Source organism: Polyodon spathula, chromosome 24, assembly GCF_017654505.1.
Source record: "Polyodon spathula isolate WHYD16114869_AA chromosome 24, ASM1765450v1, whole genome shotgun sequence".
NCBI lineage: Eukaryota > Metazoa > Chordata > Actinopteri > Acipenseriformes > Polyodontidae > Polyodon > Polyodon spathula.
Genome location: NC_054557.1, coordinates 20,808,369 through 20,827,573, shown reverse-complemented (window position 1 = coordinate 20,827,573; position 19,205 = coordinate 20,808,369). Strand labels below are relative to the sequence as shown.

At 36.7% G+C, this 19,205-nt stretch overlaps 2 protein-coding genes and 1 pseudogene across 4 annotated transcripts; 1 reads left to right on the top strand and 2 right to left on the bottom strand.

The window, feature by feature from the left end:
* LOC121298644 overlaps nucleotides 1-19,205 on the top strand; it is a 145,912-nt pseudogene that overhangs the window by 84,306 nt on the left and 42,401 nt on the right.
* LOC121298734 lies at nucleotides 2,414-6,323 on the bottom strand. The gene is made up of 5 exons (XM_041225946.1): nucleotides 6,141-6,323; nucleotides 4,576-4,935; nucleotides 3,782-3,823; nucleotides 3,134-3,229; nucleotides 2,414-2,689 (listed from the first exon to the last, which is right to left on the bottom strand). Exons 1-5 carry the CDS (start codon nucleotides 6,187-6,189, stop codon nucleotides 2,598-2,600), a joined length of 639 nt encoding a protein of 212 aa, XP_041081880.1. The 5' UTR covers nucleotides 6,190-6,323; the 3' UTR covers nucleotides 2,414-2,597.
* On the bottom strand, nucleotides 9,546-15,049 carry LOC121298738. 3 transcript variants are annotated; one of them, XR_005947302.1, is made up of 6 exons: nucleotides 14,856-15,049; nucleotides 14,097-14,141; nucleotides 13,324-13,623; nucleotides 12,943-12,981; nucleotides 10,963-11,019; nucleotides 9,546-10,707 (listed from the first exon to the last, which is right to left on the bottom strand). XR_005947302.1 is itself a non-coding variant. In XM_041225954.1 (6 exons), exons 1-6 carry the CDS (start codon nucleotides 14,465-14,467, stop codon nucleotides 10,574-10,576), a joined length of 567 nt encoding a protein of 188 aa, XP_041081888.1. In that variant the 5' UTR covers nucleotides 14,468-14,554; the 3' UTR covers nucleotides 9,546-10,573. The 3 variants fall into 3 exon arrangements, 2 of the variants coding, with proteins under 2 accessions (XP_041081888.1, XP_041081887.1); XM_041225954.1 differs by lacking the exon at nucleotides 14,856-15,049 and adding an exon at nucleotides 14,434-14,554 and having other exon boundaries at nucleotides 9,546-10,665; XM_041225953.1 differs by lacking the exon at nucleotides 14,856-15,049 and adding an exon at nucleotides 14,434-14,553.

The window sequence follows — 19,205 nt, the reverse complement described above, 5'->3', positions numbered from 1 at the left end:
GATTTTGAAAGTGTGTGTTTAAAAAAAAAAAAAAAAAAATTAAGTGTATGGTTTTTTCTGTTTTGGTTTGTTTGTTTTCTTTTGTTTTTAAGTAGGCTAACTAAAACGCAGAACATCGTAGATTTGTAAATGAATTCGCAACCACGTCACACCCTGTGGTTCACACTTTATTTTCACTGTGGTCACGCAACACGTACGCAGCAGTTCAGAACGCCAGAGCTCTTCACGCAGTGCGTCAGCCTAAAGCTTGAGTCTTCTAACACTTTATCGCGTGCGCATTGTTTGTACCCTGCTGGCCTGACCTCAGTTTTAACACTGTAATGAACAAGCACCATATAGACTTCAAATAATTTCTCTACAGCTGCAGGGTTTTGCAATATAATTTGATTCCTGGATGAAAAGTTAATGTACTCTTCGTTTTTCCTGTTTTAAGAAAGCATGCCTAAAAATGGCCACAGGTGAGTTTATTTTTATATATCCATAAAAATGGATCATGACACTTGAGTGCAGTAAATCAAGCGCCTCTTCCTTCATAGCCCCACAATTTGCTTAGCAACTACCTGCAACCTCAAAACCACACTCAGGTATTATTAAAAACAAAAGCAAGCTCCTCAAAACCACACATAGGCTTTTTTTGTGTCTTTTTCCATAGACCCATTTCATGACAGTTAACACCTTGTTCTTCCTCGAGAATGTACATGTTGCTGTAGTGTTTTTTGTTGTAAGACACTGACAAAGAAAGTTTTTTTAATTATAGTGCAATTCAGTTCAATTCTTTATTATGTCACCCATTTAATTCACTCAGGGGATGCTTGTAAATAACACCACTTAGCTAAATTCTAGGTGATGCAAAACTTCTGGTCATAACAGTACATTGTTACATATACAGAGAGAACGTCCCATCAAAATGCGCTGAAATTGGGTTCATAATTTGTAAATGTATTGAGGTGCCTTCCCGTCTGTGTTTTATTTTATCTTAGGAAAGTCCAAAATCTCTTCTATATTGCACAAAGTCCAAAATGTCTTTTGGGTGCCTTGTCTGTATGACACTGTCCTGTTTGTATTTATTGTTGCAGAATCTCTCAGTTCTGTTCTGGATCACCTCCAGGCTCTGAGTGAATCTGTCGTCGGGGACGAAGACTCTTCCAGCGAGGAGGAGGAGGAGGAGGAGAGGAAAAAGAGCGATTGAATCCTAATATTATTATTATTATTATTATTTTTTTTAAATCTTAAAAGAAAGGTGTGATACCAAACTTATTTTTTAAGCCTTGTTTACACACAAGATTCTGTGCTATGCCACCCAAGTAAACATAGAAATAAAGAAGTCTGAACGATAGAGATTGGGTTGGAGGAGTGCACTAATTCATTCAGCTCCTAAATGAAGTAGTTTTTATACCAAACGAATCACATTCGGAGTATTGTGTGTGAAAGTAATATTTGATGGGTGATTATCTCTATTTATCACATCCCTGCCATTCCTTGTAATGCTTAATTTGAAGTTGTGTGTGGCTGATGCGCTGGGGAGGCAAAATAATCTGATCCCTGGAGCCAGCATTACACTTCAGCCATTAACACCAGACAGAAGGATATCTACATCATCAGATGGAAAACAACGCAAATGGATGGAGATGCAGATGGATCACATTAGTTTACTGCAAAGGTACGTCTTAGTTGGTGCTTATCTTGACGAGAGCAGAGTTCAAATCAACATGAAGTTCAACATCTACTCTCATGGAAATCACCACTAGTACTGTTTTCTGACACAGTTCAATTTGACTCCCTAAAATGGTATTCACTTCTAGACCTATTGTTCCATCGGGAACACTTGCTGCCTTACAGCACAATAAACATGCAGCAAGGACCATATGTGTATTCAGGACGGATAAGCCTTAAGTATACAGTAGAGCGTTGTGTTACTAAATCTGAAGATACCAGAACGCAACTAAAATATATATTGTCTTTCACATTTTATTTGTATACTGAACTATTAGTAACACATTATAGACAATGCATTTATCTTTACTTTATATCACTGTACTTTAAAGTTGATTACCGTAGTTACTGATTGTTTCTCAACGCAGATTGCAGAACAGTGAACCCAAGCGACAGCGCTTGCGATGTGTTTTATGAAGCGCTCGCAGCGAAGACATTTGCGTCCTCGCAAGCACATTGCAGTCTCAGAACATTCATGAAACGGGCCAGGAAAATATTTAGCCCTCTGCACAGGTCATTTTCAATATCATACCAGACTTTCACTTCATTTGCTTGACTTGATGAGAAACAGAGGGGTGGGGCGTTCCTAGAGAGAAAGAAAGGCTTTGCATGGAAACTCAGGAAGCTTTAAGATAAATCTTTATTTGGCCCAAGTCTCTAGTGATAAAAAAAAAAAAAAAAAATCACACATGAAAACTTCTTCGTTGATCGAATTCTGGGACGTTGGGGGGAAGTACAGTGTGGGGGATTCAGTGTTACCTGCAGGGACGTTGCTTGGATTGACTTGCCACCTGCATTGTTATACTAATTGTACCCTATAATTGCTTAAATTAATACATTTAAGAAAAAAAACAAAACATAGAAGTATAGAAATAGGTCACTGCCTAGAATCGTGTTCTCTCCTTTTCATGTATTTTTTGCACTGGGGCGTTGTTGTCAGATCTAGACCGGCGTACTGTACACCTCTTTCTTCCTCCTGCAGTAAAAAAAAAAACAACTAAATTGCAAATGATGAACTGTAAAAAAAAATGTAATTAAATTTAAAAGTTGTTGCAGAAAATAACTATATACATAGCACCTGAAATGGTGAAATGCAATTGTTCAAACGTGAAGATTATGTTGAAACACGACTAGGCAAAGGTCAGCATGCAGCTACCGACACCAACAATAAGGCACAAAGCCCTTATCCACAAGCAGGAGAACATGAAGCATATGTGAGACCTACTGCAAGTCAATCATTCAGTCTATCAACATAAACGCTGTCCATATTCCTTAATGATAAGTTCTGGTACCTTTTTGCTTACAAATTAACTCCTGCTTATAATCATCAGATCGGATGCAAAGTGCTTCTAGGCTACATACAAATAGAAATGCAGCTTTTATACTTGAATACAAGCAGTTGAGAGATTGTCCAAAGTACCTCTTTTCTCTAAGTAACAGACGAAGGCAGAGGAGACGATCACGAATACTAAGGAGACGCAGTCCAGCAAACTACACCACAGCTCACCTTTTGAACCTGGAAATCAGAAACAAAACGATCAGCTAAAGGAGAAGTCTGAGCTTTCCAAGATCAGTTAGAAGTGCACCGACATATCCAGCTGCGATCGCAAATAAAATACGTGAAATCTGCTTGCGCTTATTGAAGCTATTTCATTTAAACCCTGTAGTTAGCAGAGGAGCGGAGCTGGCGAGAGCGGGTGTAGGGGGACACGAGGGATTGGAGATAGGAGAGAGCAGTGTGGTGAATAGAACAGTAGGCAACAACAAGTGTCTTGAATTGAATGCGAGCAGAGATAGGTAGCCAGTGGAGGGTGCGAAGCAGAGTGGTTTACAAAAGATTGAAACCTCTTTGAACCAAGCCCCGGTCCAGCACTGGAGCTGTAGCTCCTAAAGGCCACAAGGACTGGCTATTTAAAATGCCTCAGAATGACCGCATCAAGGGCTGGTCAGACCACCTGAGGAATTATAATCTCCAATGCAGCCAACAGTCACTCATTGGTGTCTGTCACCTATACTAATTAATTAATGTTTTTTTTTTTCATTCCCATAATAAATAGGGCTTCCTTACCATTGTTCGTTTCTGTTTTCGGTTCTGACGGTGAGTTCTGCGCTAAAAAAAAAAAAAAAAAAATACAAATAACGTAACTCTGTTAACTTTTACAAATTTCAGCTATAATAAAGTCTACTTTTAAAATGTGTTTTCTTATCAGCAGATGTTTTGTACGCACGCATGCTGTTTTACTTTCATAAAACTATCCGCTATCATCTCGGGAATAATATATGTATGTATTTGTATTTATTTTCATGTATCCAAAAAAAAATCAAATATCATGAAGGTGTTGGTTAACATTTGTCTATCTGTGTTTTTTTTTTTTAAATAATAACGTCTGTGGAAATGTTGATTTCTCTTTTCTCACTTATTGTGGAATACCATGCAATCAGCGGTTCGGTAAACTGAATAATCCACCGAATTACCGTCACCCTTTGAGGATGGTGCGCCTCAAATATAAGTGACACACGGTCCCTGGTCAGAGTATTTTCCCTCACCGTCTGATTGTGCTGACCTGTGTCCAGATAAAGATTTATCACGATTGAATAAGAGCTTCTCTCTAGCTATGTGAAAAGATTGCGTGACATGAAAACAGAGACACGCATACAAACAGACAGCCTCCATATACCCCCGCATTATAATGTACATTCATGAACCTGCTACAAGCATTACTTTAGTATGTCAAACTCTAAGATTACATTTAGAAAGGAGAAATGTTTAAGAATGTAATCGCGTCATACAGGAATATGATAGGCGGGATATACACGTGCATTCTGTTCTTATATTAAAAGCGATAATTAGAGAAATCTTACCCGACACAAGTTTTGTTAAATTTCCACATTTCATTTCTCCTCTCACTCGAACCATGCAGAAATACAAAGCAAAATCCTGCTGAGAAACATTGTCTATCCTCATACTGATAGTCCAGGTCGTGCGGTTCAGCAGGGGGTAGAAACGAGATTCACTGAAGCCGTTGAAGTATGCAGAGTTTGTTGTATTGTCTATTAGTTTTAAAACACCCTGAAAGATGTGAATCGGAGCTTGTTCTGGATAAAGTACAAACCAAGAGGTTTCCCCGTCATGTTTCATGTCACATTTGAGAGTTATATTCTCTCCAGTAAGGACCTCTTCAATAGCCATTGACTGGACTTGGTGTTTCAGATCAGAAGCAGCTGAACAAAAAAAACAAACAAACAAAAAGCATCATTTAATAATAATAATAATAATAATAATAATAATAAATAATAATAATAATAATAATAATAATAATAATAATAATGTACACAAACGCCGACTATAATTCAATCGCAATTATAAAACTGGGAATTCATTGCTACTTTTGCCATACTGAGATCCCGCAAACAATCTTCGAATCTATGATAAATCCAAACAATATACAGTACAGACTCTTTATGTAATTATGTGGATCCCCTTCATGGCAGTTTGTAGAACAGGACTGGAAAGCAGTTTTTGATTGTAAAACGCAATTCTTTTCTGAAAGAGTTTGGTTAAATTTGCTTTCCTAGTAAAATGTGCAGCTCATCTCTGTCTTGAGAATCTTGTTTCATTCTCATTTTAATCTCATATTTGTCTGACACGTTTCTTGTAAAAACACTATTGGAGAAACACAAGGGGACATATTTTAATGGGACGTGTTTTAGAAATGTGAGCCGTAAAATACATTGGAGCCACTCATGTGAAATAAGAGGCAAAAGAGAAATTCTTAAAATTTCACCATTTACTGATTTTCTAACATTCTGATCGAGAATTGCACAGAACTGCACCTTTATAAAGACACAGGAATGGCACACGAGTCCACAGGGGGCTTGATTTTCAAAGATTTGTAAGGTAGCAAAACAGCTAAGTAATATCAGCTCACAATCAAATTCCCATTTGGTAGCATAATCGTGGAATTTTCTCTTTTAAAAAAAAAGTAGTCAATCAAAGTCTGGGATAAATGCTTATAATCATAAAGTGTAGAATTAAGGGATTTTATATCAGCATTTTCTAAAATGAAAAAAAAAATATTGAAGTTTCAAAATGTCTAATTGTTCTGTCAGCATTACCTCGGAAAAGCCAAAATGAGCAGACATATGACATTTCTTCTCTGCTTGGATTGGCTTCATGCCTCACTATTACAGTGCAATCGTGACGCCACCAGCCTTATTGCAGCTTTTAGATTGCAACAAATAAAAAGCATGATACGTGTGCGTGCAATTAATGAGAAGACAGAGTCGTTTAGATTTTTGGAACCTTTTTAAAATAATTGAAATGTAATAATTGGGTTTACCAGAGCTTAAATATAATTAATGTTTGCATACCATTAACATCTGTAAATATCTAAATCAAAGCACTAGAATAAAAAGATTATACTCACAAACAATGAGGAACAGCACAATTCCTAACATGATATTAATTCCAGACATAGCTGTTCTGTGTGCTGCGGGAGCACATGGGAATCTGCTGCTGGTGTCTAGATGTACAGGCTGGTTTGAGATACAGCACGTTTCCTTTGCAGGTATTTCTTTGCACTAACAGAGGCACACAAGGTCTGCACACGTGTTGCTGCTCCCTCGATATGAAGATTGCGCCCACAGGTCCCAGCGCTGACCTCAACCACAGAACGAACGCGTAGCTTTAAATCAGCACTCAATTGCTCGGTTCTAAAATAGCACTGATATACAGCCTATATATAATTCCAATCTTCATAATCAGATATCATGAAAGGTGTGATGTGGATACAATAGAAACAAATGAACGAGTTAACATATTGTTTCCGACCGGGGCAAATAATGAATGCTTTCTTGAGTTGTCTGGTATCTTTCAGTATAAACATCCAGAACCAAGCAGCTATACGTTGCAGTTCAAACAAGAGGACTGGGTCTAATCACAAAGCTTTTAAACACGTGTTATTCAAAGATACACTTTAAAGGTCAGGGTTGATTGTTAAACCCTTCTGCTAAGCTTGTGTGGGTCTGAGTTTGAGGTACAAAGGCAATTTTCAGAAAGGAATAAAACAATTGTAATTTAAGACATGTGTTTTTTGTTTTTATAGCTGAGTTTATTGTTATGAGTGTGGTGTAGAAAGTACAGTAGCGGATATATGGTGATGAACAGGTTCCATCATATAAAACTGATTCCGATATTTTCAATAACTGCTGCTAAAGAAGGTCCTAACCAAGTGTTATTACGATTGGATGAGCAGCTATCTAAATACATATAATACAAGTGGTGTGTGTTGGATTTTAATAAGCATTGATTTAGATCTGAAATACTCCGAATTTTTACACAAAATCAGACACGAATTTCTTTATTTTGCCTCAAATCACAAACACAATCTCTGTTATTACTGATTTTGAAAGTGTGTGTTTAAAAAAAAAAAAAAAAAAAATTAAGTGTATGGTTTTTTCTGTTTTGGTTTGTTTGTTTTCTTTTGTTTTTAAGTAGGCTAACTAAAACGCAGAACATCGTAGATTTGTAAATGAATTCGCAACCACGTCACACCCTGTGGTTCACACTTTATTTTCACTGTGGTCACGCAACACGTACGCAGCAGTTCAGAACGCCAGAGCTCTTCACGCAGTGCGTCAGCCTAAAGCTTGAGTCTTCTAACACTTTATCGCGTGCGCATTGTTTGTACCCTGCTGGCCTGACCTCAGTTTTAACACTGTAATGAACAAGCACCATATAGACTTCAAATAATTTCTCTACAGCTGCAGGGTTTTGCAATATAATTTAATTCCTGGATGAAAAGTTAATGCACTCTTCGTTTTTCCTGTTTTAAGAAAGCATGCCTAAAAATGGCCACAGGTGAGTTTATTTTTATATATCCATAAAAATGGATCATGACACTTGAGTGCAGTAAATCAAGCGCCTCTTCCTTCATAGCCCCACAATTTGCTTAGCAACTACCTGCAACCTCAAAACCACACTCAGGTATTATTAAAAACAAAAGCAAGCTCCTCAAAACCACACATAGGCTTTTTTTGCGTCTTTTTCCATAGACCCATTTCATGACAGTTAACACCTTGTTCTTCCTCGAGAATGTACATGTTGCTGTAGTGTTTTTTGTTGTAAGACACTGACAAAGAAAGTTTTTTTAATTATAGTGCAATTCAGTTAAATTCTTTATTATGTCACCCATTTAATTCGCTCAAGGGGATAAATAACGCCAGTAAGCAAATTTGGCTGATTAATAATAATAAACCGTCAAACATTTAAACAAATGTGACATTTCCAAATCTAACATGAAATATTGTACTACCGGTAGACATTGACAATATATCTTTGTAGTTACTTTGATTACATGATGATAAATAAAAAATTAATAATTAAATGTAAACTTTTGGCCATATTTCTATACTACTGAAAATGTGCTAAGGATCACTTTTTAATGAATCCCTGTGCCCACAGAAATGTGATGTGATGAAAATAGTATTTGATGGGTGATTATCTTTATATTAATCACACCCCTGTCATTCCTTATAATGCCCCATTTGAGAATTATACCCCTAATACTGTTTTCTGACACAATTCAATTTGACTCCCTAAATTGGTGTTCACATCTAGATTTATGAAATGCTCAGTCGTTTCTTTCAACAGGGAATAGCTTAGTTACAACAAGCACTGTCTTAAGAGTGCATTAATGCCATAAAGCATGGGCCATGTGTTTATTCAGGAAGTACTTTTACAGCACTGTACCTGCCTTCACATACACTGCTGCGGGATTTGATTCACTCCCAAAGCAAGTCACTTGGTTCCTCTGGGGGATAATATTAGTTGATTCAGGATTTTAAGTCGCTTTCTGATTTTATTTCTTTGTCTTCTGGTGTGAAGATATAGCAAGCCTAGCCTACGTGTGATCTTGCTATCATATTGAGTCTGGTTTCATTTACGATGCTGGTTTACTGTTATCAGTCTGTCCCTGTAGGTTGAAAGGGTGTTTTGTTTAAAAAAAAAAAAAAGTTTGTTATATAAAAATGTTTCAATTGTACAGTAAATATTAAAGCAAGATATATTTAAAAATAATTAAATGTGTACCCTGTTTGAAGCTGAATCTTGTATTCTTTCCATAAGAATAGTAAATAATGTTTACATTACTCTTTTGTTAAAGCTATCTCACAAGAGACTCAAATCACCTTTGTTGGATTAGTTTGGTCTCCTTGTCTCAAGCCTGTCTTTTCTTTTAGGGGTGGTGAGGTATAAGGGATAAGCTCCATCGCCTTCTCTCAAGCCTGCCACGTGTGATCTCCTGTCCTATAAACCCAATCTGAGTCAACTCCTTTGGTAGTCTCCCATAACATTTTGTTTATGTAGCATCCTAGTAAATGGCCAAGTCAAAAATGTTTTAAACTTAGATTAAAACATGAAGATTGACACAACATTCCAAATAGAACCTGGCAGTGTTCCAAAGCAAAGGAATGCAGGAAAAGAACAGCTGAATAAGGTTCATCTTGTCTACAGGGATAAGTAGGGTAGCCTTTTGTTGTTTGTGTTTTTAAACTTACTTTTAAATGTATTGCTTTTACAAAATTGTAATAAAAGATGTAAAAGGGAGTGAGTCTAGCTCAGTAACTATAACGATAAGTGTCGGAGAACTAAATTTTTAATCAAGTTTTTGAACTGTTGTTAGCGGCTCTCAAAGTGCAGGTCACTTTATAAGGAATAAGTAAGTGGGGCAAGTAGGTAGGACCAAAAGCTGCCTTGTAGGTGAGTTAATTATTAATGTTGTTTGCTTGTTTAAAAGCAGACTGACCTGCTCAAAGAAGTGAATTGCATCAGTTTGTTTTTATTTTTTTTTAAATATCCTTCCATTCAGGTTTTTATTCCTTTAATTTATACATTGCACAAAAAGTATACAATTACAAAAGACACATATAAGTAAATGGCAATTATATCAGTGTAATTCAGGAATGCCAATAGACCAGTCAGAGCTACAAGGTAGAAATATACTGGCACAGGCAGACCTTTGGTTCCTGGAGAACTGCCAGTTTAAGCCTTGGTCTTTAACTATAGGATCTAATAATTTTGTCTAAATTTTAAAAATAAATAAAGTACAGCTTTACAGGTAAAGACTGGAAGAAGAAACCAAGTTTGACAAGCATATTCAATGTACAGTCAAGTACAAGACTCCTCTAATCTAATCTTCCTCTAATCTTGTCCTATTCTACTTCAGAATACACGCTGTTAGATGCATTTCCTGTGTTTTGAAGTGTATCATCAATGTTAGCATGTAGTTATACAAATGTTGTGTTGCTAGTGGCTAGCCTTATTCAATGACAATGCTCAGAAAGACTGATTTGATTGCCCCCATGGCTTATTGACATGAGACATCCCTGACAGAGATCACATCATTGGTGTCTAGGCTCCGAAATTAAAAAAACAGAAAAGACCACTAATGCAAATGCACAACAGAGAAAAGGTAACGAGACAAACTCGTATTTTTTCATAAAGTGGCTAGTATTACTACTCCCTTAAAAAGTGCTTCTTTCCCCTCACACAAATACAGCTTGCTTTTTGGGGGTTGGGCAAGCTTAAATAGTTTTTCCCGTCAGCTCAAGACAGATTTCACAGCTTTCACTGATAACTTAAGTGTTCACAGAGCTGGTGTAATGCAGCTTAAGAAACCAGCATGTTTAAATAAAGCCCACCCCCTTTGAAAAATCTTCAGATTTGTATCAGTTTCTTATTAGACTGGAATTTCTTCAGCGTGCAGATTCTCTTCTAATGGAGCGTCCCTCGCAGTAAGATGATGTCCATTGGCAGGGTGGTCGCTGTTGTCTTCCATAGGTTTAACAACCTTCTTTTGGTTTATAAAATAACTTCTTTATAAAAGAACTTCATGTAGCATACTACTACCACTGCTACTGCTACTGCTCCTGCTACTGCTCCTGTAATATATCCTGCAACAGACCAAGGAATGTTGTTCTTAGTAGAGTTTGAGTCTGAAGGGAACAGAAATGAGGGATGAGATGAGATTCAAGTTCAAAAACAGCACCACCTAAATTCAACAGACCAGTTTAAAAGTGCAGACATTGCAGCACCACATTTACAGAAAGGATGTATGTCAATAGAAAAATACATACTGTGGTAATATAACATATTGTACAATGTTCTTTTAAAATTCGGATTGATATAAAACATTTAAAATACAGTGTTACAGTCCTTGCTACACAATGACTTGCCTGAAGTTGTGTTACCTGTTGTGTTTGTGGCTGCGGTGCTTGTCTGGTCAGGTTGAAGGGTTGTACGATTGTCTGGAAAACAAAACGCATTGAGAGTACAGATTACACATGTTCTTTTCATGACTTTTACCTCACACAACATGATTAGAATGGCAATTTGTTTATTGTCAATATTCGTATTTTTATAATAGCTAAAGCAAGGGCATTAACTGACAAGGTGCTACAGGAGTTAGTGAATTCAGACAGCTGGGCAGGTTTATGATCAACCAAACCCAGATATATTATAATGCTGAGGAATCTGGAGATAGTAGTGACAAGGGGTCTGCCATAGCAAAACACAGGAACTGTAAAACGCAAATGCAACCATCCATGTTTATGGTTTGATGTACAAACTTGTATTTATTTTTTTGGATTAAAGAGTATGTTGCGGGGTTCTGAAAGATACAGCGATAAAAGCCCCCATGTGATGCTACAACTGTTTAAATAATGTACCTGTCTTTTTTCTTTTCATTTTTAACATCCTGACTAACTTTTTACACTTAAAACTTTAAAGTCTGTTTCAAAATGTCTGCTGTAGTGCACTGATAGTGTAAGGATTATTGCCCACATTGTCAAACAGGTAACACAGCAATAACTATCCATGATGTGGTACAGGACATTAAATTTGGATTTGCTACCTTGGGGGATTGACGGTTTCTGAATTTGCGTTTTTCACTTACCACGTTCAGAAAGAAAAATTTCACACAATTTTGAATTTATACTTTTAATTTAAAAAAAAAACATTCATATAAAATGTTTACTTAATGAAATATACCTGACAGTATCTCGTTTACAGTAACTCGTATGACACCTACAATGTCACTAAAGCAACTTGGATAAAAAACAAAGGCGGCAGTTCTAAAAATCAATTACAGTATATGTCATTCTTATATGGCCCTTAATTTTAAGGCATCGGTAAAGTTTTTCGGTAAGCATTTTCTATCTCTCAGTTTTAAAACGTAGCTATGGTCAAAGCATCATGCAGTTTACAGTGTCTCAGGATTTCTCATCAATTCCAGATTTTTTAAATCCATTGATGGAAATGTCTGGTATACTCTTAATATTCTTAAGCTGGCTTCATCACTGCCATTCTCATATGCTCACTTTGACATCCAAAACATTCTTTCCTTGTCAAGTGCGTCTTTAACCTGTTCTGCATACCAGACTGCCAGAGGGCGGGGTCGGGAGTACTGTATGCAACCGTCTGATTGGTGGAAGTATTATTGCCCATCCAATCAAAACCGGCAAAAAAGTCAAACTAAAATTATATTCCCATTGTACGGTACAGGTTAAGATGTGCGCTGTAAAAAAAAAAAAAACTGTTACGTCCGGCCAGGATACAATCTGCAACCTCCGCAATCTTAAAGTTGTAAGTGTAAAAAGTTGTCAGGATGTTCAGAATGAATAGAAAATTTACAGGTACATTATTTAAACAGTTTTAGCAACATGCAGGGATGTGTAATGCTATATTTTTCGTAACCCTACTACTTGGTTAAATTATTGGAACATGCTGCAAGTAAACACAACAGTAGTGCTGCCACAAAATCCTCACATGGCAGGCAATATCAGATGATCTTTGCGCAATGCAAACTCCTACGACTGTGCACATAATATATTGGCACGCTTGACAGAAGACCCAGTGAGTAGCATAGCATCCTCTCCGATTAACTTTTTTGTTCATTTAAAAATAAAGTTTTCATCTAGTGTATCCTTTCTGTTGTTACATATAATGTTGTGAGAGTAAATATTCTGACCCCGTACATTTTTATTGTTAACATACTCCCTTCCATGTGTTTTTCTACCGAGGCAGGCATTGAAATTACTGAGTTACCCTATGGCACTGTCACTAACTGCTAAACATTTTAAAGAATTCGAGTTTGGGAAAAGAACCAGAAATCTGGTCAAAGCCATTCACTTATGAACAATGTTGAGCTGCTCCCAACAGATTAAACTTACCTAAAGTCGGGAAGCTGGTTGGAGTGCTTGTACTGTTTTCTGGAAAACAAAGCAAATTTAAGTACAGATTACAGATGGCAATTATTTATTTTTTTCTCTGCACATATTTTCTGATTTGTTTGAGCTCTATCAATATCCTTGTCATTGCTGCTGATCATTTCAGAGTATCTTTGGTTGAGTGCAGAGAAACACAAGATAACACAGGATAAATCTTCAAAACTTAAATCTTCAAACCAGTATGCACAGGAAGATAGCAGCAATACTACTTCAAAACCAAGACGTGAACTAAAGTTTGATGTGCTACACTGGGAAGAAAAGTGGAGATGGAAATAGACTTTTTATCTTCATTTATTTTTTTCTTAGAGTTTTATACATTCTTACCCACAACCAGCATGACATGATGTGTAGTACTGCCTCCTCGTACTTTGTAGTAATACATGCCCTGATCGCGGATTGAAACGTTTGTAATAACAAGGTCCAAGTGTACCATCTTTATTCTGCCTCTGACATTCTCTTTACAAAGAAAACTACCATTCTGATGGCTACAGAGGGCCATTTGTTTTAGACTACTCCACTTAACAACCAGGTTTTCAACAGGTGTTCCTTGCAGGTGTTTTGGTAACCCAAAGGGCAGAGTTGCGTTTTCCCCGGCCTTCGCAACAACTTTAACATCCTCAGAGTCTAGAAATAAAAAGAAAAAAAGACCACAGTTGGTTGTCACAGTACATATACTGTAAGTAAAATTTTGAGATCTTGTTATTCATGTTATAGCGCTTAGTAGTACTGAGTTGTGTTTAAAGGAATTATCATGTTGAATCGAGCCACATGTGAGCTATCTAGGGCAGGGCTTCCTAATCCTGGGGGACCCACTGTGTCTTCTATCTATCTATCTATATATATATATATATATATATATATATATATATATATATATATATATATATATATATATATAAGGAAAAGGTCAAAAGGAAAAAGAAACATTTGTAAACTTGCCATATAATTTATTATGTCCGAAAAACAAACGCTTGGCAATAATTGCACGTGCTGGCTCCATTTTCATGGATGATCCATCTAATTTCCTAAAATAGTGATAAAATGCTGTCGTTTCTGACATTGTTCAATGATGTGTACCGGTAAAATTCTCAGCGTACCTGTCCCGCCTGTCGGCAAAGAACTTGTCTGTGACGTCACTGCCACTGTGAAAGTATTAAAAACACAACAAATTATTTTTCTTAGCAATTGTTTGCAGTTTAAAAAATTACACACAAAATATATTTCAATGGGCCTACATTTAAATCACATACTGACTAATTTATTGATATTGAAATACCGTACGCGACTGTCTACACCAAAAGCTTAAAAAAAAAAAAACATTAACCATTTTTCAACCAATCTTGCCAATGCACTTATGGGTCTGTACATCACGGGGGAAGTACGGTACTAAGTATACTAGGTATATATATATATATATATAGTTACTGTACTTACAGAAGAAAAATATGCCAATCCAAACCATGTGCATCTTAAACTCGACTCCTGTAAAAATGCCTTCTTTCTCAGTACACGGCCTTGAGGACTATCCCACTTCCCTCTTCCTTTCGAAGAAGGAAGTCGCTTTTTTTTTTTTCACAGAAAGCCGAATGTTAATGTTAAAAATGAATAAATAACATTTAAAAACTGAAAAATAGAGTTATTGTATCAAGTTGTTCAGTTGTCTTTAAACCCTTGTTCTTTCTCAAAATGCATTTCTGGACGCTTACACGTTTTACTTCAGGTAGCAACTGCTCGCTGGTAGGTAGTTTTTAAAGCTTTAATCGGAGAACAGGTTTACAGTTTTGTTCAATGGCTTTCAGCACCCCCACTTTAAAAATTGTTCCAGTGCCACTGGTCGTGAAAGTAATTTTACTTACCATGCGTTCCTCCTATAAGCGCACTAGACTGTACATGGCGGCAGAAGTATTCCAAGCAGCCCGCCACTTCTTTTTTTTAAAACAGGTATTGCAAAAGATTGTACTGATAACATAATACTCTGACTTATATTACTTTTGTTAGCTAGGGAAGGCGCGCAAGGGGTTGGGTACCCAAAAGTTCACAACGGGCTCTTTGCACGGTAGTGACGTCAGTGCATACACGCTTTCACTTTGAGACTTGCTTCCTCCCTACATCTTATTAATAGCGGTGCTCGTATGTATGTGAACTTTCTTTTCCCAACAAAATAGAGTGCACGTGATTCATTGCAAATAGTACAATGCGTTTTACTTCAGCTTCAACTACAAACTGTGAAACTCCAGAAACGAGAATCCCCGGATCATTCCTCTGTCCCACTAAGTAATCTAATTTAGCACAAACCAGTACTTGTAAATTGGTAATTTGTTATAAACTGCTGCAGTAGCAAAGACAGTCATGCAGGATGGTTGATCCAAGGCAGTTTATCAGCTCTAGAAAAACGATGGGGAAACGGTTGGCAAGAGTCACGGCTTTGGCCACACACACAGTGAGTGACGGAGGACTGAGGGAGTTTTGTCACGGCTGAAATATGAATGACTGAGACGAGGCTAGAAGGGAGTCAAAGCTGTGATTAAGAGCAAAGATGACCCAACCATAGATGCAGATTCTAATAGTGACCAGGCAGTGTATATATCAATGCCAGTATTACACAGCAGTGGAAATATAAACAGGAACAATACCACAGTAACGGCATCATCTTATTTGTTTGCTTTGTACATATTTTAAGGTTCAAATTCAAATGCGTTTCATTGCTTTGGGTTAGGTACTTCCAGTCTTAAAGAGCAGGTGCATGCTGTCACTAAGAAGGTCCATCAAGGGGAAACCGTAACTCTGCAATGCGATGTCCGGCATGACCAGGAGACCTCTTGGTGCAGGCAGCATCTCGAACAAGCACCTCTTGTGATCTTTCAAGATGCTTTAAGAATCCGAAGCTCTGAGCCGGATCCAGAGTAGCACCACGGCTTTGGACCTCGTTTCTCTTCCGTTCTGAACCGCACTTACCTGGACAGTCAATCTGAGGATTGAGAATATTTCTGAGCGGGATTTCGCGCTGTATTTCTGCACAGTCCGAGTAAAAGGAGATATCCTATTCGGAAATTCAACCCGTCTTGCGTCTGCAGGTGAGATGTTTATCTAGCCTACACTGTAAAACAACAACAACAAAAAGTCCGTAATTTCAACGGTAAAATTATAGTAAACAGCGAAGGTAAATTGCCTTCTCTTATAAAATGACAATTTACCTTAAATTAACAGCAAATTACCTTCATACTAGAAACATTTCCTTAAACAGACTTTTTCCGTTGTTTTAACAGACCACATCTTTTGACGGTTAAATACTGTAGATAGTGCATCTAATTAAATTAATCCCAGAATCCACGGCAAGGACTGATTGAAAATAGTATTGTTTTAGCTGTTTGTGTTATTGTGTCTTAAATGTGTTGTGCGGCTTTACATGTCCTTTGTGTTGTGTTTTATATTTTGTGTGGTTACCATCTTGTGGTAGGTCAGATCTAGGAGTGGGCTACCCCTCTATTTATAAATCCGAGGCGTGATTTATTGCCGGTTGAAACTTGCTGTAAGAGCAGCAACTCAGAGTTTATATTCTTTATAAAGAGTTAATAAAAGAGTTATAAAAGTTAAATCTTGTGTAGTCATCTTTGTATTACTTTAGTATAAATACATGTTAATTTGGATTCATATGTTGTTTTTTTCTGACTTTATGTGAACGAAAAGACACGCATTTGCCCGTTTTCTCATTGGAAATAGTGATATTTTGAAATATCACTGTCCTGGTCACAAAAGCAAAGTTTGTGGGGAATAATAGCCATTTTCTATACCTTTGAGGCGTAAGCAATTAGGAAATAACACTTACTACCCAGGAACAAAAAAAAAAAAAAAATTGTCACACAGTGTAATGGTTCTGTAAAATGCTGTTTTAAGATCTGGTGGGGTAGGTGAGTTATACACTGGGAGTGAAAAGCGAAACTTTTGGATAAAAGAAAATTACCCTAAATACCAATGCTAGTATGGGTCCTACAAAGCTTCCAGAGACTGACTCTAAAAATGCTACTGCAGATTGATAAAAAAAAAACAACTAAATTGCACTTGTATTGTGTAAATGGGATTAGGTTTGGAAATACTAGTATTAACTAACCATTTCCATCGCAGGGATGGAAATAAGACTCCCATTGCAGAGCAATTTGATTTATTCCTGGTTTTACGATGAGTTTACTATTATACATCGTATTTATTAGACATTATTTGATTTCAAGCATTTTATTCATCCCATTCTTAATATTGAGAATGAGAAGAGACTTTTCTGGTACAACATTTGCCCCTCCCGAGTCCCAATGGAATCAAATGACAAATGGCAGATTGTTTCTTTAAAAGTGATTTAGTAAATGCATTAGGTGTAAGATTAGTTAACAGCAGCATGCACATTTCGTATATACTTTATCTTTCATATAATGTTAAATAAACTGAAGCAAAGTTATGACCAAATATATGGCCAAAGCTTATCAGGAATTAGATACTGAGAACAAAGTACAGCTAAACTTGTGTCTTTTTTTGTCTGGTGCCCAAATACTGCTTTTAACCACTTCCAATATAGCTTTAAATTGATTTATTTAAACAAAAACACTAGCTCACTTAGAGTGGAGCTTTGATAATGTTTGACAAAAAAGGGTTTATTTGCAAAATAATAAAAACTCCCCTTAACTAAGTCTGTAAATGTACAGCTACGACTAAAAGTTTAGTATGGCCTAAAATGTTAGGATTGAGACTATAGGGGTATGAAAAACCTTTGCCCATAGCTGCACACTACTACTAATAATCTTTGCCATGAGTCTCTGTGATCTCTTATTTTCAGAAGACTCTGGCAATTCTATTCCCCTCCCCCCGGTGCTGGACACTGCTTGATGCCTCGCTCTTTGTCACAGCCATTTCCTGTGTTGCCGTCGCTTGGGTCTGGACCACACTGTTCACATTTATTTATTTTCTTTCCAGAAAGAATGAAATCTAAACATAGTGCCACCAGAAAATCCAGTAGACAAGAATTAGATTGTCAGGTAAACAGTGATAACTAATGCAATGGAATTCTTTTTGACCTACTCAGGAATGCCTCTTTTATAAATAAATACACTTTTACAACTTATGTCGCACTTTTTTATATTTTTGAATCCATCTAGAGAATCAGTTATGATAAATTAAGGAAACATTAAGTCAAGTTAGACAAACATTTCAGCTATTGCCTTTATAAATTGTCCCGCATATTAAATGTAATGGAAAATATAGGCTTTTTTTTTAAGTAATGGATTCTATCAATTGTTACAAAACTTGCAAAGGATATTCTTCTTCAAGGAATGATCTCTGGACACAGGATAGGCTGTACAGGAATTGTAATAAATCTGGCTTCAGCGGATTTGTTTTATGCCATTTTAGCTATGGACAAAAGTTTTGCTTCGCCCTATAGAATTAAGACATTTTGCTTCATAAAGTCGAATGAAACCTGCTGAATAATGTTGTGTTAACATATTGAATTACATACTGCTTTGTAGTTTTCCAGTACTAACTTTTTCTTTGATTACATGATGTTAACTAATTATGTTAAATCTAAATTATGTTTATACAAGTTTTTTTTTGTTTGTTTGTTAGTTTTGTTTTTATGTCTCAATCCTAAAGTTCTAGGTGATGCAAGACTTTTGGCCATAGTTGTATACTACTCAAAATTTGCTGAAGGTCACTTTTTAATGAATTGTTGTTTTCAGGCCTGCGCTGCCAATCTGGAAAGTGATTACCAGGTACTGTTGCTTTCTGATTCAATAAGAACAATCAACACTATTCAAGACAGTGCATGTAGAAATACTAATGTTCTGTATTTACTTTGAAGGAACTTACACACAAAGACTGTGCATTGTACGCTGTGTGTGTGTGAAGACAGAACAACCAAAAAGAGACTGACCAACAGCTGCAGTTAATGACCATCATAGAAGTGCATTATTTATGCGTCAATACAATCAGTGCTATATTTACCCTAGCATCCAAGCACGGGCAGATGAATAACTGGGTGTGTGGATGGGTGGCATTTGTTACTCATTTACCACCACTTGAACACCTTGCTTGCTCGCCTTGCCCTATCTTTAAATATATAAGATATAAAGAAACCTGTGCGCATTTACAAAGTGGTACCAGTCCTGAGATTGATCATTGCAGATTTTTTTGGTGTATCTACAACCCAGTCATTCTCCATCAAA